This window comes from Gastrolobium bilobum, unplaced genomic scaffold, assembly GCF_033153095.1.
Source record: "Gastrolobium bilobum isolate Gb01-03AN ecotype WA unplaced genomic scaffold, APGP_CSIRO_Gbil_v1 utg11607, whole genome shotgun sequence".
Classification (NCBI taxonomy): domain Eukaryota; kingdom Viridiplantae; phylum Streptophyta; class Magnoliopsida; order Fabales; family Fabaceae; genus Gastrolobium; species Gastrolobium bilobum.
In genome coordinates, this window is record NW_026898683.1 from 156,236 (window position 1) to 182,446 (window position 26,211).

A 26,211-nucleotide genomic window follows, 5' to 3' on the forward strand; every position below is an offset into this window, starting at 1 on the left:
AAATTTACACACAAAACAAAATCCCGAAAAAATCAGATTCCCGGAAAAATTTTAAAAACTCTGTACCAAACGATGCATTCTTATTTACCCAACCAAGAAATCTCGGAAAAACAAAAAAAATACTCCTACCAAACGGGCCTAAGAGTATCCCTAAATAGACATACTCATAGCATTTCGGTTTTTTTGTCTCATATATTAGTTTAATAATTAAATACATGTCTATTGTTTTGAAAATGGAATATTCTTTGCATATTATGTACTGGAAAGATCGTGAAGAGCATAAACCACGGATAGACTACAAGACGTAAACTAATGTGCATGCCCATTAGGCTGTAACGTTCCTGTAGTCGAATCTTATCACCAGCTCTGCATCCATTTCGACCTTTCGTCTCTTTTTAAAAAAGCTAAATAGATCAATAACTTCAATGTGAAAATCCAAATTGCTTTTCTTTTTCGGTAAACTATCTTTGGTTACTTTTTCGGTAAGAAATCCTCAATTGTTAATTAGTAACGCCTTCACCGCCATCTTCATTTTAATAAAAAATTCTTAAATTCTTAAATCATACTATTATTACATATATTTTTACAGATTAACTTCTTCTACAATTCAAAAATATAAGACTGAATTTTTTTTAAAATACTTTAGTTTTTTTTTTCTAAACCCTAAAACCATTTCATTATGAGATTACAGGAAATTATTTTATTTTTACAGGAGAAACACTTTTGTCATATTTTTATTAGAAAAACTTTTTTTCTGATACTTTATTTTCTTTTTTTGTTATTTTCTTTATAAGTTTCTCCTTTTTAAAAAAGCTAAACACGACTAAAAAAAAAAAAAGCTAAACACATCAAGAACTAATTTCAAGGTGAAAGTTCCAATTATTATTTTATTTTTTGGTAAAAAAATCTTCAATTGTTGCTTTGGAAATTGGTGCCACAGCCTATCCCTAGAGGGCTAGACCGCGTAAGATAATTACAAAAAAAGGAAATTCATTTATTTGTTAGATAAATTAGTAAAAATCAATTAGTGCTAAATATGATAAAAAAACACTTATTAAGGTATTGCAATTCATTTAATTAATTTTTCGATCGACATTAGAGTTAAGGATTAAGCTATCGAATAATATTATTATCATATTTTAATGGTTGGTTTCGGTGAATCAAAAATTATTATTTTTACAAATCAAATTACTTAATTATTAATTCACAATATTCTAATTATTAATTTATAATATTACTATCATATTTTAATCACATAATATTATTGAAATAATATTCTTATAATATTATTTCAATCAATAATTATTTTTTGAGTAAATACTTTTTTTTGCAATCTAACAAAAAAATACAGTCTTCACTTTAGTCCCTTACAAAAATAAATTAATCAGTTAGTCCTAACAAATTCAAAGTGGACCTATTTAGTTGAATTCGTTGTCCCTCACAAATTTAAAAAAGACCCATATTAGTCCCTCTCAAAGGACTAAAATGGATCCACTTTGAATTTATTAGAGACTAACTGACTAATTTATTTTTGTAAGGGACTAAAGTGAATACCGTATTTTTTGTTAGCGACCAAAAAGTATTCACTCTTAATTTTATAAATCAAATTCATTACTTAATCAAACATTATTTTTTTTTTCAATCAAATTCATTATTTGTTACTAACAATGTCGTATCCAATTATATAAAAAGCCACCATTCTCTTTCACTTTCAGTATAATTCACTCACTTTCTCACTCCATAGCGTTTTTGGTTCTTCTTCTTCAATCTTCAATCTTCATTCTTCAGTCTCCGTTGTTTCTTCTCAGTGGTAATTACCTATGCAAGACCCTTCTAGAACCGCCACCGGCTACCCAGCCCCACTCTTCCACCACCAAAACGGCGGCCAACCGCCGCCGCCACCACCCACCGCGTATCCCTACGCCGCTCCCCAATACTACAACACCAATCAACCCTCCTACGCCTCACGCTCTTTCTTCCGCGCGTTCTTCGCCACCATGATATGCCTCGCCGTTATCTTCGGCGTTATCCTCATCATAACCTGGCTCGTCCTTCGCCCCTCCCTTCCAAACTTCACACTCAACTCCCTCTCCCTCACCAACTTCTCCACCACCACCCAATCACTCTCCGCCACGTGGCACATCGCTTTCCTCGTCCGTAACGGCAACAAGAAGATGACCGTTACCTACAACGCCCTCCGTTCCTCCGTTTTCTACCGCTCCGATTACATCGCCGAGTCGCAGCTCGCGCCCTTCAAGCAGGACACGAAGTCGCAGACCACTCTCAACGCGACTCTCTCCGCCGCCAACGCTTACGTTGACCCGCGCGTCGTCGATGAGCTTAACGGTGAAAGGGCGCGTGGTTCCGTTCTCTTCGATGTGCAGGTTTTGGCTTCAACTTCGTTTCGCTCTGGTTCCTGGAGGTTCAGGACGCGTGTGCTTAAGGTTCTGTGCCGGAAAGTCCCCGTTGGCATTTCGATGAACGCAACTTCCGGCGAATTGGTGGGTGGAGCCAGGGAATGCCAGGTGTGGACTTGAATTTTGCTATCCGGTTTCCGGTTTCTGAAACCCTAGGTTTGAAAAAGGGGGGGAAATTGGATTTTTCTATTTACTGATTGATGTTTTTAACAATTTTATAGCTATGCGTTTTGCTTTAGGTTTGAATTGAATATTGTTGGTTAGTCTATCTCTTGTACATAATTCTCGCCTGTTATAATATTTGCTTTTCTTTCTCCCTGACTTGAAGTCAATTGAAATGTGAAAATATTTGTCTGTGGAATGGAGACAAAGAGAGCAAGCAAATAATAATATTTATTTGGATGATCCAGATTGAATATGACTGGTCTATTCTGCTGAGTGTAGCAACTAGCTACTAACAACTAACCAATGTTGTTGTTTATGGTTTGTCTCTTGATGGGGTTTATTCAGATTATGATAAATCATTCATTGGCTTGTTTCTCAATTCCAATATTATGAAGATACTGATTCCAAGAAAATTATTGTGTGCCTTGCTTCTTGTGTGTTACGCTGTCACCATAAATTGTCTTTGTATAAATCCTTAATTGTATGTTTTTATTAGTTTATATCCAACCATGATAAAATAGGCTCCTCTATTTGAACAAATTGTCTTTGGAACCTGTTCACAATGAGCTTCACATTTTACTGATCCCGGAGCAGTTGAACTTTGTATATGTTGTTCAATTGAAAGAATAAATGTCTTCTATTATTCTTTGAATTAATGGCTATTTCGGATCTTGGCCATTTTGAGTTGAGTTGAATTGAAGTGTTTATTGCTAAAGAAAACTAAAACAGCCTACCTGTCAGACCATGTAACCAGCAAAAGAAACTTGTCCACTTTTACTCTATTTCTGGTTCTGGCTGTTCCTTGATATTCTTTTAAAGATGAAGGTTGATGAAATCATGACAAATGCAGTTTATCGTAGTAATTTGTTCTGAAAGAAACAAAATTTCAGTTTCCTACTTCTTTTTTCTTTTTCTGTCACACTTTGATATTGTGAGCATGTTATAATATTTATCATTATAGAAATAATCTAAAATTGTGGTATTTCCCCTTTTATACATTAGAGAAGAATATATTGGGTTACAAGAGGTCTTTTTTCTTGAGTGTTTCCGTGTATCCAAATTGAAGGCCTTCTGCTGATTGAGTTCTTTTTTAAGAAACTTTAAGAGTCTAAACATGGCATATTTGTTGTTGCCCTTCCCTCTGCAATTTTATTAATAAATTAACCTAAAAGAAAAAAGGATCATATTTCTAAAAGATTTCTTGCGAAGCGTTGATGATGATGATAGTTGTTCCAACTCCTAAGTTTCAGGCTAATTAGCAATTTTCTGAACTCTAAGAAGGTGCTTGAATTGGCATGGGATGTAGGACCTGGGTTGTCCTTTCACTCTGCTAGATGCTACCGGTGCCCATGGGGGGTAAATTGAGTCTGTTTAGGATCTGTGTTGGGTTTGGTCCGTTTGGTTAGTCCTATAGGATGGATTCATTAACCTATTAAAGTTGACAGTTTTCCTATGGTGTGTCTGTCACTTTTGTCTGTTTACTTTTATTGGTTAAGTAACAATTTGGGGCTTGCTATTAATTTAGAGATTGGGAGGAGTCATGATTGTCGTGAAATCTGAAATGCTGTAATGGAATTTGACAATGGCAGCAATAGGTCAGTTTTTAAGGATGAGTGTTGGAGAGTTGGGTATTTGTGTATGTATCAGTTGTCTGCTGCATAGCTATCGGCTTTAGAATATAAACTAGCATGTAATCTTTGTAAAAATGCTTGTCTGATTTTAACTTTCTTGGAGGAATTAGGCATTGCGGAGTCTTTTAACATTTGACGTGGATCATTGAAGCAGGCATTTAAATGAAAATGGAAATCTTCATGCAACTTTTCTTGTTTATTTCTATTTATACATAAATATTGATTACCTCGTAAGACACTTGATTACTAATTTGATAATTTATGAAGATAAATGCATAGTTGATGTAGCATAAAAGCTGTAGGATTAATCTGTAGCCTTCTGGAGATAAAGTACTGTGCTACTATTATTATAGGATGAACAATTGCCAGCCTGAACCGCAGCCCTTATGACTATAATTGACTCCCTTTGTTCTGCATCAGTAGGTGGCTTTTGCTTTCAATTTTCAAAATTAAAGGTTCAGCGTAGTTCGCCTAATAGGTGGTTTAGCAAAGCTCTCATGCATACAGTAATCGAATGCCTTGAAGACTTGCATTTCTTGGTAGTGCTTGGCGCCCCCTTACTGTTTTTTTGTTGGGAGAGGGAAGTGAGTGCGTACGGCAAATTCTACTATGAAAGCTGGATTTTTTATTTTTTGGGGGGAACAGGTTGTGATTGGGTGTGTTGCTAGCCAGTCCGGGATACCAGCTCATGAAGAGCACACTACTGTGAACTGATGGGTTGTTAACTAATGCCGAAAGCACATAGAAAATGGGCTAAACAGAAAGTTAGGATACGATAAAAGAGTAATCTTTTGATTCTCAATTATAATTATCAAAATAATAAAATTTAACTGCTACAATAAGGGTTATAAGCACTTTTTTATAGACTAATTATAAATTAATCCAAAATTCAAATCTAAAATCCTAAAATAAGGAAAATTCCTAAAAATAAATAAATAATTACAATCAAATCATTCAAAACACATCCCAAATTTTAAATCTCAAATCATATCAAATCTGTTGTTTTTCTTTTCTTGCCAAAAAAATTAGAATCTGATGGGCCTTCAATAAAGTAACCAAGCCCATTAATTAGGAATTAGTATATATAGAGATGTTTAGGGTGGGGTTTCTTTATACATGAAATTAAGCAAATGGTGAATGGGGTTTTGGAAAAGGATCTCTAGGGATCTCTTGAGGCCTAGGTGTTTGGCTTTGAGGGTGAGTTGAGAACCTTGGTTTATTTTTTTGCATTGCATTTTACTGTTATTTCCTTATCATTCCTTTGTTATGTTTACTGGTCATTGTCTCTGTAATGTCTAGTACTGTTGATATCAATATATTTGGAGGTTTTGTTTACATTTACTGTTGGCAAATTCTGTTTAGAAGATCCATTATTATAGGTTCATCAGAATCATATTTGCTGCTTCCTTTGGACTTGGATTTGATCGCAATATGTTATAGTTCAAATTATTGACTCTTTTAACAATGGGCCATACTTATTGGGCCATAATTTTGGTTGACTCTGGGCTTCTTGAATCAATGGTTGAGCTATGTGCCATGGGTCAACTGTAAGTGCATCATTCTCTCCTACTAGGAAAATATTCGTCCTCGAATCTTATTCATCTTCACTTATATCAATCTCTTTAGGTAAAAATTCAATGGAGAATTCTTTCTCTATTAGATCTTCAACATCAGATTCTCCATCAGATTTATCACCGATTAGATTATCATTATAAAATGAATTTTCATCATAAGATGAATAATTATCATAAATGAGATAATCATCATAAACTGTGTTGTGATCATAGATATCAAAGTTAGGAATGTTGATTTGCATCTCAATATCTTGAAAAATGGACTGAATTCGAGATCGTATTTCCTAATTCTGTCCTTGGTTTAGAATCTCAAAGTGATTGACGTCCTCCTCTTCGTCGTCAGATGCATTCTCTAATTCTATTCCTTCTTCGGATTGAATGCCCAATATTGTCCACGCAAGTCGTCGTTCCAAATGTTCGATTTTCATGCTTTGCGTCTCCACAAGTTGTTACTTCAAAATTTGGATTTTCTCGGTACGGGCCCTCGCGAGTTGTCTATACAAATCTTGAATTCTCTTGCTCTGCGCCTGCACAAGTAGTCGCTCCAAAAATTGGATTTTCATACTCTGTGCCTCCACAAGTTGTCGCTTCAAATCCTGGATCCGCCTTCCGAGCTCTTTTTTTATATCATGCGGGTCTATTTGACGCGGTTGTATGTCTTCTTTAGGAATGAATTCACGTCCCTTGCCTTCACGACTCCACCATTGACGACCTCTATGATTCTGTTCAGTCATTGGTTGAAGGAAACCTAGTGCTCTGATACCAAATGATGTCGAAAGCACATAGAAAAGTGGTTAAACAGAAAGTTAGGATTTCATGAAAGAGTAATCCTCCAATTCTTAATTTCTATTATCAAAATTATAAAATTCAACTCCCACAATAAGGGTCATAAGCATGGTAGTTAAAATCGGGATTCTACCTAAAATCGGAAGAAGGATAAAAAATCGTAAAACGTAAAATTCTAATGTAAAAAAAAATCGTAAACACGTAAGAGCGTTTGGAATTTTGATAAAATCGTTTTGATTAAAAAAAATCATATAAGCGTAAAAGCGTAGATTTAAATCGAAATTTTAACTACCATGGTCATAAGTACCCTTTTATAGACTAATTACAAATTGGTCCAAAATTCAAAATCTAAAATCCTAAAGATAAGAAAAATTCCTAAAAATAAATATGATGATAATTATCTTTTAAAAATAAATAAATAATTACAATTAAATCATTCAAAACACGTCCCAAATTTTCAAATCATGTCAAATGTGTTGTTTTTCTTTTCTTGTCAAACAAATCAGAATCATATCTACTGCTTCCTTTAGACTTGGATTTGATCGTTATATGTTATATTTCAAATTACTATTTCTTGTGACAATTGGGCTATACTTATTGGGTCACAATTCTGGTTGACTTCGGGTTTTTTAAATCAATGGTTGAGACAGGTGAAATGAGACAACGGTAGGTGCATCATTAACTCTTTCGGTCATTATCTATATAATGAAAAATGATGAAATCCGTTTCCTGGAGCTGAAAGAAAAACGTCTGCGTTTAATTGTTTTTTTCTTTTTATTTTGAAAATACGTTGTAAAGGCAGAGAAGAATCTTGCCAATTATGCTTTATCATTTCTGTTAAAGAATGTAAGTGACAAGCTTTTTAACGAAATAAACCCTGGCCTCCCTGTTCTCTATTGGCATCTTGGGAATTGATCTTTGGTTGGGCAGCAAATTGTTCTATCCATCCATAAGAGAGAAAAAGCTTTCGAATTTCTACATTTGTTAGATTTTTTATTCGTTTCTTCTTGTGTGCTGAAATACTTTTAGTCCCAGTTTCTTTTGTTGCACTATAAGCGAACCTTTGTCTTGGGTGGGTAAGAAACTAAGAAAAAAGAAGGATGAGATTTGATCTTTTGTCTTGGGGTGGGTAAGATCTATAAGAAGGATGGAGGATGGAACTTCATCCTTCTGCGTGTAAGCAGCTCGATCAATCCTGGGGAAAAAAAGCATATGATGATAGCAAATGCTGAAGAGGAATGAAGACAGGTACGGGACAAGCAAATAGAGAACGAAAGTCACCCGGTTTTGATTTTGTTTGGGCTGCATTTGACAAGTTGTCATATGCTATTAATGCAAATGGCATTGTTTGTCCTAGGTTCCTAGTTTACGTTTATGAATCCCATGATGAAATAGCTAGTTTTGTTATGATCTTCCTAAGCTGCTGGTTATTGATTGAAACCGATCCCCTACCTTCTCTTTGTCGTTTGCTTTACCTCTCCATTTGATTTTCTTCCATTGGAATCTTTCATCAATGAAGTGATATTATGTGACTGCTTTCGCTTTATTCCTATATCGCTAGTGCATCTCTTGACTCATTTTCTGAAAAGAGAATGTGGTGTCAACTTGATTTATTGGATATACAAAACGGAGGTTCAGAGAATATTCTACTGGCACTTTTCCACATTCTTAAAATTCCTTCAATTGAAGATAAAATGAAAATGGAAGACCTCTAACCTCTTGGATGCACATCTCAGGAATAAAAAACCCCACTTGATGTAAAGGCTTATCCTGACCTCGTATGTGCCAAAAATGCCTCATGATACTTTTCAAGATGCTTCTTTTACCTAATACGACGTAATAGAGATAGCCTTTAAGTTTATTTCGTGTATATGCAGTGGCATATACGGTGGAAGACCAAGATCTAACTAGCTAGCCTGTATAATAGTTTTTTTTTTTTTTTTGAAGATTGCAATAAAATCGAAAATACAATGCCAGTTCACATACAAATCACTGTTACGGTTCTTAATTAGTTTCTGGACGTCGGTCCTTTGAACGTTTTTTCTTATGGGTTCAAATTGGGCTTAGTACAGTTGACCATAAACAAATAAATCGAGCTTAGTATTTTAAACTTCTCAAAGTCTTCGTCAACCTTCCTGTAAAGTACCCGCAAGGAAAGGAGAGCTTTCATTGTGATTTTGACTTTTCCAAGAAAAAATTAAGTATAGTCAGGTTGACGACCAAAATATCATCGAAGTATAGCGATTGAGAAAATTAACGAGTCATGCGGAAAGTGACCAGAAAGTGACCATGCATTAGGAGGACATGAATTGCGTACATAAATTCCTAAAGGCATACATGTCTACCTTGAAAGATAAGGCAAATCTCCAACCACAGCCACATAGTCATATTAATATGATTAAATTTATAGACCCAAATTTTTTTATAATAAAGCGCGAAAATAAAACTTCAAAATTTTAAATATTATTAAGATTAATAAGAAATACTAGTTATTATAAATATTTATGAGGGAGGGGTTAATTGTCAGTACTAATAACCTATTATTAAAAAAATATTATTTTATACATAAAATAATAATAATAATAATAATTAAAATTTAAGGAGGGGCAGCAGCCAATGTTAACCCTTCCCTCGGTCAACCCCAGAACCTAAGGACAATCATATGGCTTCCAAGATTCCATGAGTTCGTTTCTCAGTCTACATATTTGATAAACCTTTAGTTTATGATGTTTTAAAGGCTAATATCACATGAATTACATAGTCAAAAGCATAAAAACTTGAGATTTTATGATGAAAAAGCATGAAAGTTGAATTAGGAACTAACATAACTGATTCTTACTTGTTTTGAAGGAAAATTGATGTGAATTGGAGCAAGAATGAAGTTAAAAGACATGGAGTACAAGATAGAATATCAAGGAAGTCCATATCCAGAAGAAAATTCAAGACTGGAAGAGGCGCTTTAGCACCCTCCAACGGGCTAAAGCGCACAAAATGTACACAAATAACCAAACCTTCTGGAAGAGCGTTCTTTAGAGCGCTAACACACGTTATCATGAAGAATTTCCTTTCGAAGGCACTTAAGTGCGCTCATGCAATTTTCACAACATATTTCAGCGCGCTATCTAGCACTTTAGCTCCCTGTTGCGGTCCAACTTAGGCACAATGTTGAAATTAACTTAGGGAACAGATCCTACACCTATTTAAAGGGAAATTCAAAATCAATTGAACACTTTTTGATGATTTTGAAGAGCTTAATCCTGTTTTGGTCATAGAAGCGCGTCCTTCATGCTTTGGAGTAATGGAGGCGGGTGAAATTCAAGAATATGTTGGGTACTTTGAAGATTCACAATGCCATCTCACCAATGGAGTTTGGGGAAGCTTTATCGTGTTCTTGTGTTTTTGAATTCGCTATTCTAGGTTAGGTTTCTTTGGAGTTAGGGGTAAATGGAACCCAATTAAACATTTGCGATTATGAATTGAAATGTAATGTAATTTCCCTTCTTTTATTGCATGAATTAATCCACTCTTAATGTTTTCTATGAGTTTGATCTTCTAGACTGATTTAGGGTGAATGTATGACAACATAAATGTTGGTACATGATCCATACATGATGAATTTATCTTAATCCTTATGATTCTAGGAATAGACATAGGGTAATTTTGCAATATTGTGATTCTTGGTCTTAATGCGTATTATCTTGAGGAATAATCGGGGAACTATGATTCTTTAAAGATCATATATAATTAGGGTGTCAAGGGATTGAATCTTAATTAATTTAGAGAATCGATTGGCAATATTTTAAAGGCAATTACTTAAGGGTTTAATTCATAACATAAAAGAAAAATTGGGGGAAATCGAAACCTAACTACGTCTTTATTGATTGTCAAAACAACTTATAATTAAATTCTTGCTTTTTAATTCTGTTATTTATTATTGTTTGGTTTTAAATTTCAATTCAAACCTTCTTGTTATCGATTGTCCAAATAAATCAAAAATATTGATTGAAATTTTAATTCTCGTGGGAACGATCTCTTACTCATACACTTTATTACTTGTACGATCGATGTATTTGTCAAAGTTGGAACACTCTTTCTAATCAAATATTAGGCCCATTTAAATGAGCTTCTAAATAAATGACTTTTTATGCCTTGATTATTTTTTAAGTACATTTTGCAAAAGTTAAAACTATATAGATTTTTTAAAAAAAATTGGTTTTTGAAAAAAATATTTAACTTTTGACTTCTGTATTTTTTAAAAGTTAAATTTTTTAACTTAAAATAGATTTTTGGCATTTTTTGTGACTTATGTTTTTTTTTAAAACAGATATCCAAACGAAATTTGTAATGAGAACTATTTTTTTCTTCTTCTGAAAAAAAGCAGTTTTTAAAAGAAAAAAAAAGCTTTTTAGGTAAGAACCTAATGAGATTAGTATTACAATTTTTACTACATCCAACCTATAAGTAAAACAGTTTCCCACAAAAAAAAAAAAAAAAACAGTGTGGGGCTTGACGCTTTCATTCATCATTTATTGAATAAAGGCCCCTCACTGAAGGCTACAATCGCTAGCATCCATGGAAAACGATGCACTTGTCCATTTGTATAATTTCTATGGGTGCCCTTCCAAGCAGCGGTAACGTCGGAGTGGACTTGAATGTAACAGAACATTTCATGGAACATACATTGATTTGATTCTGCCTTAATCATTGGTTATTTTCTTTCCAATGTGCATGCATATATAATAGATAGCGAAAGTAAAAGATAAAAAATGCTATCAATATTAACCAATGTGAATTTGATAACACTTCACTGTTGTGATCACAGTAAGTATATCGATCGTTTCAAGTAATAAAATATGAGTAGAGTATCGTCTCATGGGGATTAATGCACCAAGTACTATTCTCACTATTTCCTTTAATTTGGACAAATCAATTTGATGTAGAAAATAATTTTTTTTAAGGCAATTGTAATAAAATTAAAAAAACATGCAAGAACACAGAATTTAAAATTGATTTTTAAGTATCAAAGATGGAAACTGTAGCTAAGAATTATTTCATCTTTGATCCTCCTTTAAACAGTTTAAATTAATTTCAATAATAATGTATCTCACTTATCTCAAACAATTCATCTTCTAAAAATAATTAGTTAAATCTTAATGTCTTAGTGATTTTAACCCTTTAACCCAATTAAAACTCTAATGTCTTAGTGCTCTCTTTTAGATTAAGTATTAAGCGTGATGAATTATTAAGTTTGCAATCCAAGCAAGCCTATGTCTAGATCATGTAAGAATTGATATTTTACCCCTGTCAGGATTAGAATCTCAATATGTCTATTGTGAACTCTAACCCTCAACTCCCTATAAGAGTGATCAATTCATACAAGGATATAGAAATTCGTGCAAGGTAAAACACAAATAATTGAAATAATTTATTAAAGAAACAAATTTAAACCACAAATAGGATTCACGTCGGATCCATAATCCTAACTACAAAAGAAAACTAACCAGACATAGTTGACTTAAACAAAACAAAGAAATAATAAAAAGAAATAGAAGAAGTCATGAAGAAAAAGAAAAAGAATCAATGTTGCTCAATCTCCTTTAAGCTTCTCTCTCTGAAAATCTTCATCTCTCTCTCTCTTGTCTCTCTTTGTTGTAGAATGTGTCAGCCTCCTTTGTGTTTCCAAGAGTTATTTTTTTTACAGAAAAATATTTTTACAGTTAAGCCAGATAAGTTATCTGCATTTACTTCCAAAACGACATCGTTTTGGGATTGAAAGATTAGAAAATTATAATTATAAGGGCTATAATAATCCTGAAATAAATTAAATTACAAAAACACCATGATTTCCGCCCCAAAACGACGTCGTATTGGACTTACTGCAGATAACGTATATGCAGTAACTGCAAAAAAAGTGAACCCTTTTTTTATAGTAATGAAACCATACCTTTTAATTTTTCGTAATATCTTCGATGGAATCTTCACTAGAATTTCTAATTATATCTTTAATCCATTAATCCTTCAAATCTTTCCTTTTATATTTAAAGGAAAACTTTCCTTAAAAATATTCAAGGGAAGATTCAATAAGATCTTCAATGAATTATATGATTCAGAAATTCAAAGCAAATCCACTTGAGCTCTCTAATTTATCTCTTTATTGAGCTGAAAATTACTGCAAAATAAAAAATTTATGAGTATATTACTGAGAAAAATATAATACTTTAATTATGATTCTCATAATTTGTAATTACTTTTAAATCAATTTCATACTTATATTAATCCTTAATATATAATAAATTGGAGACTTATGAATACCTTACCCATACAATAAGGTCAGCAATTGGGTGGTTGTGCACAAAATTAGACTTTTCATTTGCGATTTTATACTTCAATTAAGAAGAATCTCCATATGAAAAATTGTTGTGACTATGATACCCTACCGCCTCTGCCCTGGATCCAGTGCGTGCCTTTTTACAAATTCTTCGTGGGTAGTGTGTTGGTTTTCTTCCCTAGTATGGAAGTTTCTTCACCTTTAACATGTTAATTGAGGGATTTAGTCATATATATGAAAAAATAAAAAAAATACTTTCTTATTCTAAAGTGGGGGAAGCTAACTTCAACAAAAAAATCATAATAAAACCATATATCGCTTGTTAACAAAAGAACTTCAAATTCAAACTCAAATCATATTATAGATATACACTGTATAGTCTAACTGTCTAAGCCTTTGAGTTGCTTTTTATATATGATTAATATATCTCACCTCACAAGTCATAATTAAACATTAAAATCATGGTTAGATTTTTGTATAATTAGCTAAAATGGCAAATTCTATGTGCATATATCCAACCATATTCCTTTGGTTGTGCTTTGTTTTTCTTTGGTATTAATTATGATGATCTTTTCCCTGATTTGATTTGACATATAACTTTTAACTTTTATTGATTTGTTTAATTCTGCATGAATTCACTTTCCTGATTGAAGTAATGATTTCTTTACAAATTAGCATATGTGTGAGGCATTAGGTATAACTAGTTGGGATACGATTGTATTGTACATTTTTAAATTTAATATTTATGAAAATAAGTTTTTTATTTAAGAAATGAAAATTTAGTTTATATTTCAATTAGTAATTTAAAAAATTATTTGGCATTAGGTCGAGCAAAGTCCTTAAGGCTATGGTAGGTGCTAAATGTAGGAGTATCTCACAATTGGTATTTCCTATGCTGAACTATCGAGGAGTTATTAGATGGACCCTCCACTGCCATGACCTTTGTAAAATCTTTGGTTTGGGGGATGCATTTACCTTGAAGTTTAGGTTACAGTAACATCTCCTCCCCAACTTATTTTACTTAATCAAACTTCTAAACTCCTAACATTACCAAATTATACATATGGGGATTTTAATAATGTAAAGCCAAATTTAAAATGTTCTAACAAACATCACCAAGTTGATTTTAATCTAATCATATCGGATTGAATTTGATGGTAAGTAGGTTACCAATCATAACAGTATTTGAGGAGTTAGTCACTAAAATAATATGTGGTAAAGGGTTAATTTTTTTTTTAATACTACAGATTTGAATATTAAATTATAACAGAGGGCTTTTTTTTATTATTATAACAGAGACTTGAATGTTTATTATAGAAGGAAGAGAGACTTGGAGTTGGAGAGTCAACATAAATATTAAATTTTATTAAATTGACCGCTTCCCGTGTACTACAAGCTTAGGCACATATATGACAAGAAGAGTAAACCCAAGTCTTTGTTTTTTTTTTTGGATAACAACCCAAGTCTTTGTTGAAATTAAGTTATTATTATCTTTTATTTTTTATTTCATAACTCTAATTATTCTTTTGCGGCAAATCAAGTATTCTGGATATCTTAAAATTCAGTGGGAAAAGGAGCGCTCATATCAAGAAGCATAAAAATTGTCGAGCTCTAACCCAATTAACAAGTTTTTTCCGAATTCGAACCCTATTCTTTTGACACTTCATCCGTTCTGGGTATTAGGAATAAAGATAGAAACACAAGCTGTTTACATGAAAAAAACCCTCACACAGTCACACAAAGTTCATTTGACTTGGGTGTACCATACACAAGTCGTTTATGCTTAGAGGAGGATCTACTTAGTACTAATTAAGTTTATCATTTCTTATCACCAAATTTTAGTTGTTACTTTTTGTTAATACGTCGATTCTAAATTTTTTAGAATTAATAATTAATTAATAAGTATCATTTAATAAATTATAACCCATAAATTAACAAAATTCAACAATTAAAATTTGATGGTAAGAAATGATAAACTTAATTGATGGTAAATATATAGTGCCTGCTTATATTCAAAACTTATATAATTTTAATTATTTATGAATTAAATATGGCCAAAAAATCTAGTCACAGAAGATTGAACATATTAATAATTTTATATTATATTTATATAAGAGAGATACTCGTGTTGTAATTTGAATTAAATCTTTTGTTATATCCTAGAGATCAGAGATATCTAATCAGAAATTAGTGGATTGATCTTGGATTTAGGGCTCTCTCATATATCTACGAAGAAAATATTTTTGAAATAAGCAGATTACTATACACAAAAATAACGGCGTAGCCAAAAAGGGTAGAGTACTGTATGCACAATAATAACTAATAATAAGAGATAAAGTGTTATATATGTATGTTTTACCTTATATTTATAAAGCTAATGGTGGGTAGTGAAATTATGGATCTTTAAAGATCTTTTTAACCCCCAAGGTAGCTCAGTTTGCAGCTGAGCTCCCAAGGGATTGCTTCGTACAGGGATTAAACCCTGCCTCAAGCAGTTTCTTGGAAAATCTTTGGGAGCCAGAGGATAAACTAAAAATCCTCGGCATGGTGCCCGCACCCACTGTTACAATGAGGGGCTAGCCCAAACGGGTTGTACCCCGAAGGCATGGTGCCCGGAGAAGGTTGAATGGGGATACCTCCTGGCAATGTACCAAAAAAAAAAAAAATCTTTTTAGGGGCGATAGTTGTTCCATTCACGTCGTATTAGGATTAGTATCAAATAAAGATTTCTTCCTTTAAAATATATGGTCCTCACGATAATTCGTTTTTTATTTATTTATTTATTTGTTTGCCACTGTATTTCCCTATATAATGCATACTTCATGTAAGAAATATTCTCCAAATCGGTGATTCCATTAGAAGTTAGAAGCAAAAGCAACACAACTTTGTACTTAGCCTTGGGTTAATTAGGCCATAGCAATTAGCATACATATATACCAAAAACAACTGTTGCAGTTGCAGCTATGTCTAAGCACAGATGCGGATATGAAGACGGGCGCCGCCGGCTTCTCCGCCGCATATTCGCCGGCATCCTAGCCTTCATCATCCTCGTACTCCTCGTCATCTTCATAATCTGGATCACCCTCAAACCCACCAAACCCCGTTTCGTCCTTCAAGACGCCACCGTTTTTGCCTTCAACATCTCCTCCGCCGGCGCCGCGCCTTACGCCACCGCTCCCAACCCCAACACCCTCACCGTCAGCATGCAAGTCACGCTCTCATCGTACAACCCAAACGAGCGAATCGGCATTTACTATCAGAATCTTGACGTCTACGTTTCCTACAGGGGCCAGCAGATCTCGCTGGCGGCGGAGCTGCCACCAACCTACCAGGGCCACGGTGACGTCGACGTTTGGTCGCCGTTACTGTACGGATCCGTCGTGCCGGTACCTCCGTTCATGTCTGATGCTCTACAACAGGACCAGACTTCAGGGGAAGTGTTGGTCAACGTCAAGGTCAACGGGAGAGTTAAATGGAAGGTGGGGACTTGGGTTTCTGGGACGTACCACATCGATGTTAACTGTCCAGCGTATATCGTTCTCGCCGTAGACCGGAATAATAGCATCGGAGGTTCGGTTCCGGGTTCGGGTCCGGCGGTGAAGTTTCCGGTTCAACACAGTTGCATTGTCGATGTTTAGTTATTAATATAGGAAAAAATTATACTTTCCACTGTTCTAGACTTATTATTTTTATTATTTGATTATAGTCGGATGAATTTGAAATCATATAAAGAAAAAAAAAAATTAGATGTTATTGATTTCAAATTAATCTAACTATAACCAAACAGTTAATAAAAATAATAAGTATAAAATAATGGTAAGTATAATTATCATATTTAATATTTAAAAAAAAAGTAGTTTGCTTTGATTGTTAGTTGTTAATCGCCCTCCTGAATGAAGTTTTTGTCTTTTTCTTTAAAATATCTTTTTGTAGATGTGAATTTGCGTAAGCGAATCGGTTATGAATTCTAATAAAGTGTCTCTTCAGATAATTTTTTATTTTGTTAAGTGTTCTTTTTAGTTCTTTAATCTTAACAATAAGGATTTGTAAATGGAAGAATCAAAATGTGTAACGTAAATTGACTCGAATTTGATGGAATTGGTATAGTTTGTCTTCCACGTAGTTGACCAAGTTTTCCTTGGGACTCTGTTCTTTTTTTGGTATATTGGGAGTTTGGGACCTTGTCCTGGGGAAGAACGCGTAATTGGACACCTTATTATTAGGATTTGAGGTAAATTTTAAAGGTACGCTACGCTCTCTCTTATTGTTATGTTGTCATTGTGCGTACACACCTCATTGGCTAATGTCATTATAGTATTCTGTGCACAATAATCTGCTTGACTCAAGGTATCTCCTTTATATATACCTTATAGAAGACACTAGATCCAAAATAAACATACAGCCTATTAGGTGGGACATCTCTGTTCAAAGACAAAACAGTTATTATATATGTTTATCCCAGTTATATTTTCGCCAAGGACAATTCTTTTTAGCGCAAGTTACATTTTACAAGACTACTTTTTCATGACAGCACAAACTAAAAAAATTTAATTGGGGTATGGGGCTTTTTATGGACCACATGGCATCAAAGATACCATAGAGCAGAGTTCAATGTTGAAAGAATTTAGAAATCATTCGTTGGGATTGACATAATTAAATGCATATCATTTTGAGTCAGGAGAAATATTCACGGTGGTTTAATCTTTTACCTGTAGCTTTACAAAAAGTGATTTTCTGTAGATTCTAAAAGGAAAGATGGATGAACTTGTTCCACCAACTTACACTTTAACCCTCCGATACATGGACACGCTTGTTTTTTGGAAATTTATGTGTCGGACACGTATTTGACACGGACACGCTCCGACACGCTCGAACACGCGTCCGACACGCGGTCAACATTTATGGACACGCGGTCAATTCTTCGACACGTTCCGACACGCGGTCAACATTTGAGGACACGCTCGGACACGTTTTTTTTATTTTTATTTTTTTTTATTTTTTTTTAAATCTTAATTTTATTTTGTTAACTAAATATAAAAGAAATAATTCATAAATTAATTTTTTTCTGTTATAAAATTTGACATTAAAAATTAACAAACTACGAAAAATTATTTATATTTATATTTATGTTATGAAATTTAAGTATTTAATTGATTATATGACTTATTATGGACTCTTATATGTATTAAATATAAATTATATTATATATATTAAAATTTTTATTTAATATCAAAACGTGTCCAAATATGACATTTTTTAGAATTAACGTGTCAGCGTATCGTATCGTGTCATGTCTCATGTCCAATGTCCGTGCATCATAGCTTTAACCTTATATGATATGTAGCATACCCATGTGGGACAGGTTAGTTAGGTCCTTGGTACGCGGTTGGAGAATTGGAGGTTGAAACTCTCATTCAATATTGGTCTATTTCTCGTTACCTGCTCTGCCTTTTTGCTTTGTCCTTCATTACTCTGTAGAAACTATTACCAACCTCTCTCTCTTTAATGACTCTAACTGTTAAATTGACTCTCTTTTTAATTTCTTTCATACTCAATATACTCGTCAACATAAAACCAATCAAATAAATAGATAAGCAAAATATTATTATCACGAAGTTCTAATTTATTTGATCGGTTTCACTATATTTATAAAGGAAAAAAAATATCTAATGTTACTTTAGATAATTTTGTCTAATATTTATCGAAACGACGTCATTTTGAGGTTGGAAAATTAAAAAAAATTAAAATTATAAAAACTATTATAATCTTAAAATAAATTAAAATTACAAATACACCGATGTCATTTTGATAAACATTAGACAAAATTATCTAAAATAACTTTATAAAAAAAGAACTCATTTATGAAAACCGAAAAGAAAAACACTCATTTTTTTTAGTGTTACACAATTTCAAGATATACTAGATAAGGCGATACGTATTATTTGCGGTTAAATTTATTTACAAACGTATTTTTGGCAATTGAAGTGAATAACATCGGTCTTCCAAAGTTCTGTATATATTATACTATATTTGCATTTAGATTTTGGGTTTGTTTTTTCTGTAGTTACTGTATATAAGTTATCTACAGTAAGTCCAATATGATATTGTTTTGGGACGAAAATCATGGTGTTTTTGTAATTTTAATTTATTTCAGGGTTATAATAGTCTTTATATTTATAATTTTTTAAGATTTCAATACCAAAACGATATCGTTTTGGAAATAAATGCAGATAACTTATCTGCAATAACTGCAGAAATATTTTTTCCTTAAATTTTATGTATTTGTATAGATGTAAATAATAAAACTCAAACGATGTTATTATTATGCATTGGATTTGCTTTTTTCGGTAATCACGCATTTAGACTGCTTACGTAATGCTAAGTTGATAAATTGAACTTGATTAAAATGCTGCAATAAATTAAAGAAGTATAGGGAGCAATAAAGTAAAGGGGATGGCTACACTCTTCTTTCTTGTTTTCATGTATTCACTTCTATTTTGTTTTGGTGTAACCATCAGATTCTTCTTCTATCTGGCCTCCATCTGTTTGTCACCACTGCTAAATCCAGAACAACAGTTGACGAGACTAGAAAACAAGTGGGCCCAAGAAAACAAAGCTTGGACATTAGATATGGTTACAAATTAAAGCCGTGAAAGTTGTCGTTCGACCTTTGCATTTTTGGGAAATGAAACAATTATTGGATTTGGAAAAGACCTGACGTATAAAACAAAAAATTAATAACACATCCTGGTTTAAGAAGTGTTCTGGCCGGACAACACAGACCGGCGAGTTGGGCCGGCTATCCAAGGCCCAATTCTAGAATATATTATGGTGAGTACATGGACTTTACCATGAGGAATATGTCTCAATCATGCACAACTCAAGATTGTACATACATGCTGATGAGATAATGTCTCACTATAAAGTTGAGGCATTGGCTAATGATTTTTAACTCTTTTTTTTTCTCTTTTATCGAAATATTGTTTATCCTTTATAAATTTCTCCTCTCCAATATAGAAAGCACTTGATATCACACTTTTTTATGAGCTGTTAATCTATCGAAATTTAGAGTCACTGTGGCCTTACACACATCCCTCACTCACAGTCCCATCTGCGACAACATTCACGGTGACTCCTCTTGTGCTTTGATCTAGGCTATTACACCTCTTTAGCATTGTTGTTAAAATGTATTGTCGACTCGATAAAAATGAAAGAGTCTACGTTTCTGACACAAAAAATGTGTTGAAAGTGTGGTAGAAACGAATTTTAAGTTGACTCGGTTGAAATGACGAGTCAACTCGATAAACTCAGTTTACTGAGCAAGTTTAATGAGTTGACTTAGTTTTAAAAAAATTAGCATTTAAAAGGTCTCTGTTTTCACCTTTTTTGTACCGATAACTATATTGAGTCTTTTGTGTATTATCTTGGCTTCTCCTCTCTGGCACTATCCTTTTTGGCTCTCTCCTCTCTAGCTCTCTCCATTCTTGACTCATCATCAGCTTCTCCTTTCTCTTCTCTTCACTCATCATCAGGTAAGGATTCTGACTTCCTTTTTGTTCCCTGATAGCCATAGAGGCCCAATAGATTCAGTTACAGATCCAATTATGTTATTCAGTTCTAACAAACTCTTAGTTATTCAGTTACAGATGTATAGCTGATCTTATCCAACCTTAATGTATATAAAGCAATTGCTTTACTCTAAGAGCATGTTTGGTGCATAGTATTGGATGAGGCATGATAATATAAGACCTGATTAAATACTATCTAGCGTTTGGTATGGTATTGTATAAGATAATATCCTCCAATATTTTAAAAATTAATATATTAAAAAAATTATTTTAATATATTAATATTGAAATGATATATTAGTTCTTGAGAATTGTACTTGTAAGCAATATTAATACATCAATCCCTTATCAGGCCTAATCTCATCTCATTAGGCCTGATTAAGTTATACATCATTTTGATGTATTAAGAGGTTCTGCTATATAAGCTTATACAATACGATGGTCACACCAAATAACTGAAAATGTCATAACGTATAGTATAAATTTATACTATCAAGCCTTATACATCACACCAAACAGGCCCTAAATGTATATACAGTTCATTATTCAGTATACATTTTTCTCTGAGCTTATTCATTTCACGTTTTCTCTTTTCATCTTTCATTTCTTGCATCATAGCCTTGATACCTTTCATGGTATCAGAGCTACATAGATCCATGGAGACTAATAATTCTGCGCAAAACTCTGTTCACACCTTTTCCAATCCTGTCTCTTTCAAGTTGAATGAAGATAATTTTCTGCTATGGAATGCAGAATGTGGATCATCTAACGCTTGCAATAGCAACAAACACGAGCAATATATTCGAATATATATTAAGTTCTTAGTCTTGGCTGCCTATAATCTTAACTTCTCATGGAAAATCTAATACATGGAACCGTGTAGTAAGGTTATTTTGCAACAGCAAACAATCAGAATATGATAAAAAGAACACAAATAATATCTGCTTAAAAAAAATTCGTTTTTTCTACAGTCAATGTAGATAATTTATCTACCGTGAGCCCAAAACGACGTCGTTTTGAGGCGAAAATCAAGATATTTTTGTAATTATAATTTCTTTCAAGATTATAATAGTCTTTTTTCATTATAAATTTTTAATTTTTCAACTCAAAACGACGTCGTTTTTTAAGCAAATGTAGATAACTTATCTACATTCACGATATAAACATTAAATTCTAAAAAAAAAACACTAATGAAGAGAAAAACAAGTAACTGCCTATTTGAAATACAATTTATTGTGGGATATGATTCTTTGATATCGGTGTTAAAAAAAGTTTAATATGTCATTTGAGAGTTATTGATCTTGTCTAGATTTAACGACTCTAATTTATAAATATATGAAACGTTGATCTGCCTTGATCTAATCAGATGAGGTATCAATTTTTTTATTTGATATCGGTATAAAAGGATTTCATCTCTTTACTTTTATATACAATTTTAATTTCTGACATTCAAGTTATGTAAAGGACGTTCTTATTCAGGAGCAGAAGCCGGGAATTGCTACTAATCCTTTCGGGGTATCATAATTGCTGATGCAATATTGGTGTTGATTTCAAGAGTCTTATCAATCTAATTCTAAAGGTTAAGCCCTGTAAAAGAGTTTATTGGACTTCAAGGTGGATAATGTATATGCCTATATCTATATTAACAAATTTTATAATATTTAATTATTTATTAATGGAATGAGAATGATGAGGATCGAATATCCGTGATCACTTAGGGTGTATTGAATTGAGATTTTAAAGGATTTTAATCAATTATTTTTAGACAAAAAAATTCATTGGTATTCAATTAGAATTTTAAAGGATCATAAAAAAGTCACATGATATTCGATTAGGATTTTAAAAAATTGTTTTAGAATCTGTCCAAATCTCGAGGTATTCAATCAGGATTTTAAATAAAATAATAATAATCTTATAATATTCAAAAATTTGACGATTTTAATAGATTTTCTATTAGTGTGAATTTTGTTAGACTTTTTAGTGAAAAGTATAAATAGCATACCTCTCTCATAATCTCACCCTAATCCCTGGAATTTCTTGAGATTTCTCTATTGCAGTATCTCACAATCTACCTAGTATTTTCTCAAAGCCAAGTTATGTTATTTTTTGACTCTTATATATTTTCTCTAGTTTTGGCATTTATCCTTATGTTATTCTTCTTCACGGTTAATTGATGATTTATGGTTGTGCTTGTTGTCTTTAATAATGTGTTCCATTTTATTTTATTTTGATATAGTTATCGTAGCACTAGTAATACGTTGACGATAAACATGTTTAATAAACAATATATTGCCGATAAAAAAATTTCAATACTTTTTAGAGCTTTATTAATCTCATGCAATAGGAGAGAAGCTCTCTTATGCTATAGAGATAATTATGTGTGGGACCTATTTACTTATAAAAAAAGAGAAAAAGTAACATGGAAATCGATGTATGTGTAGGAGAGAAAAACACTCTCCTACAACATAAGAATATATTTCCCTTACTTTTATGTAATGAGAGACAAAATTTCAATATTCATTTCTTGAATAACAAGGAAACAAATTTTATAAATTATATTAAAATTCTTTAAAATTCAATCTTATAAAATCTTGATTATAAAAAAGTCTTTAAAATTATTACAATTCTATATAGTCTTTTAAAATCTATAAGATTTTTTATATCAAAATATTCTTTTAAAATTCTAATTCAATACATCCCTTAATGTCATATAAAGAATCATTTTAACTTAAAAGTTTAAATTCTTAAATAAAAACCTTTTTAAATTCCCCCTACCTTCTCTTTATTTGATTTTCCTCTCTATTTGATTTTCTTCAATTGAAATCTTTCGTCGATGAAAGAGACAAGACTAATTTATTGAATAACGTGCTATCTCACTTTCTTTAATATTATATAACTTGTCTTTTTTTTAATATGATAAAAATTTTCATTCATATAATATGAGAGATATAATCTTCAAACAATAAAAGAAAAAAAAAACTTCGACTTAACATAAAAAAATAATAATCAACTTAATGATATAAAACTACTAAAACATAAGTAGTAAATAAGATGTATTTTTTTTTTTTTTGTAATATAAGATGTATTTCTTTCTTAGTACATGTGCTTGTATAAGTTGTATTCCTGGCAATGCGGTCACTAAAATTGCTCCTTGAGTGACATTACTAATTAATTAAAAAATATATTTCTTCTTTGGTAAAAAAAATGTATGACCAAATTTATGTACGCATTGGCAGCCAAATAGGTTCGCCAATGATTGAATCGAATCAGTAAAGTAATTTGATTCCAAATCAAATTGGTTTTTTAAAAAAAAATTCGGTTCTTGAACCGATTAAAAATAAAAAATTGGTTCCATTTGAATTATTTTTTTATTTTTTTTTGATAAAACCATTTGAATTGGTTTACGTACAGTACAGTTCGATTCATTACATTTTTTTTTTACACCCTCAATATGTATAGTGTCATATATGGTGGAAGACCAAGATGCTAACAAGCTCGCTAGTGTGGTAATAATTTCATTTGAAGATTGCAATAACATCGAAAAAACAATGCCAATTCACATAGCCGCAGATCAGTGTTATAGTTCTTAATTAGTTTTCGGACGTGGTGCTTTGTACGTTTTTTCTAATGGGTTCAAAATTCAAATTGCGCTTAGTACAGTAGACCCTAAAATTAAGAATACTATCATAAGAATGAATAGTACAAGAGGACTCGATAAGACTAGAAAATAATATGATATCATAAGTTTGGATTCTATTTCGTGTTTGATATGCATTAAATAAGCATGATAGAATAATGTTATTTTAGACGAATCATATAATATGATATAAATAAGAAAAAATATACTTTTTGATAGAAATTTGTATATTTTTAAAAATTGAATTTTAAATTTATTATTTTACTTATTTACACATTAGTTCTCATTTTAAATTATTAAAAAAATTTGAAAGTCACGATTTTAAATAAAATATATCAAAATAAATAAATAACTAATTAAAAATTATACCCTTAGCAAATAAATTTTTAAAAATTAAGTTTTAAATTAATTATCAATATTGATAGCTAGTGGCTAGTGACAGTGGCAACCTATGTTGCACCGATACATACACGAGACATGCTACACGACATGACACGTCCACACGTTAATTTTAAAAAATACAATATTTCCACACGTTAGGGCATGTTTTAATATTAAACAATATTTTAATATATATAATAAAATTTATATTTAATACATATAACAGCCCATAATAAGTCATATAACCAATTAAACATTCAAATTTAATAACATAAATATAAAACAAAAATAATTTTTTGTACCTTGTTAATTTCTCATGTCAAATTCCATAACAAAAAAATTAATTTATATTTTTTTTTCATGTTTAGTTAATAAAATAAAAAAATAAAATTTAGACTAAAAAAAAATGTGCCGGATGCGTGTCGGAGCGTTGATCGCGTTTCCCATAATGTTGATCCGTGTCGAATGCCTATCAGAACGTGTCGATGTCGGACACATATTTTTCAAAAAACATTGCATGTTAGTGCTTTCTTGGTGGCTACTAATGGTGGCAGCTGGTGCGGTGGGTGACTAGTTGAATTGGTGGTGGTGACAATGGAGGTTATGGGGGCTAATGACAATGGACGGTGGTGATGACACCAGTAATAGTCAGTGACAATTATGATGGCTAACTAATGGCAGCATTTAGTGATGGCGATTACCAATTGTGACGACAATGATAGTGGTGGTGGTTGGTACGATGTGGCAGGTGGAGGTGGAAATGGTGGTGGTGGTGGTAGCATTGCCACTGACAGTGACTGGTGGCAATTGTGGTGGTTAACTAATGACAATGGTGGTGGTAGTGATGTAGGTTGGTGCCTGGTGATTAATTAGGGGATCAGGTGGCCCAAGGTGATAATTGGTTGGTGATGGTGGTGGCGGCGATGTCGATAATAACCGATGGCAATTGTGGAGGTTGATCAATGGTGGCTATGCCTGGTGGTTGTGGATGGTGATAGGTAGTGACAATATGGTGATGACTGGTAGCTAATGAGCGATGATTGGTGGCGAAGGTGATGGCGTTAAGGAATGGTGTAAGCAACCGATGGCATGGGCCGATCATAAGTATTATAAATGGATGAGAGAAATTAACATTTGTTATCATATCTTGTACATAGGATAAAATGAGTCAGCTTATGATATCATGTTGGTTCATCAAATAATGAGTAAAAGTATGATATGATAGATTATCCTATTATACCCTCTTCTTTCATACCCCAAACGGGCCCAAAACTTCTCCAAGTCTTCGTCAACCTTTTAGTAATGTACCTGTGTGGAATGGAGAGCTTTCATAGTGATTTTGATTTCCAAGAAAACGATTGACGACCAGAATATCAACAAAAGACAACGATTGAGAAAATTAACGAGTCATGCAGAAAATGGCCATGCATTAGGAGGACATGATTTGCGTACATGAATTCCTAAAGGCCTACATGTCTTTCTTGAAAGATAAGGCAAAACTCAAACTTAATTATCCATCTCCCACTTCCATCCACCGTCACATATTAATATTATGAATCTAATCTAAGGACTATCATATAGCTTTCAAGGTCCCACGAGTTCGTTTCTCGGTCTACCTATTTCTAATCAAATTTTGTTGAGGACCCAATATGAGATTAAAATTACAATTTCTACTACATCCAATCTTCAAGTAGAGCAGTTTGGGCTTGTTACTTTTACTCATC

The 26,211-nt window shown here is 32.5% G+C and overlaps 2 protein-coding genes across 2 annotated transcripts; both read left to right on the plus strand.

The window, feature by feature from the left end:
* The first annotated feature begins 1,730 nt into the window (after positions 1–1,730).
* LOC133318306 (uncharacterized protein At1g08160-like) lies at positions 1,731–9,548 on the plus strand. The gene is made up of 2 exons (XM_061520298.1): positions 1,731–2,525; positions 9,424–9,548. Exons 1-2 carry the CDS (start codon positions 1,821–1,823, stop codon positions 9,430–9,432), a joined length of 714 nt encoding a protein of 237 aa, XP_061376282.1. The 5' UTR covers positions 1,731–1,820; the 3' UTR covers positions 9,433–9,548.
* A 6,209-nt stretch (positions 9,549–15,757) lies between these two features.
* Positions 15,758–16,783, plus strand: LOC133318303 (NDR1/HIN1-like protein 1). The gene has a single exon (XM_061520295.1). The coding sequence runs from the start codon at positions 15,865–15,867 to the stop codon at positions 16,537–16,539; it is 675 nt and encodes a 224-aa protein (XP_061376279.1). The 5' UTR covers positions 15,758–15,864; the 3' UTR covers positions 16,540–16,783.
* The last annotated feature ends 9,428 nt before the right edge of the window (positions 16,784–26,211 follow it).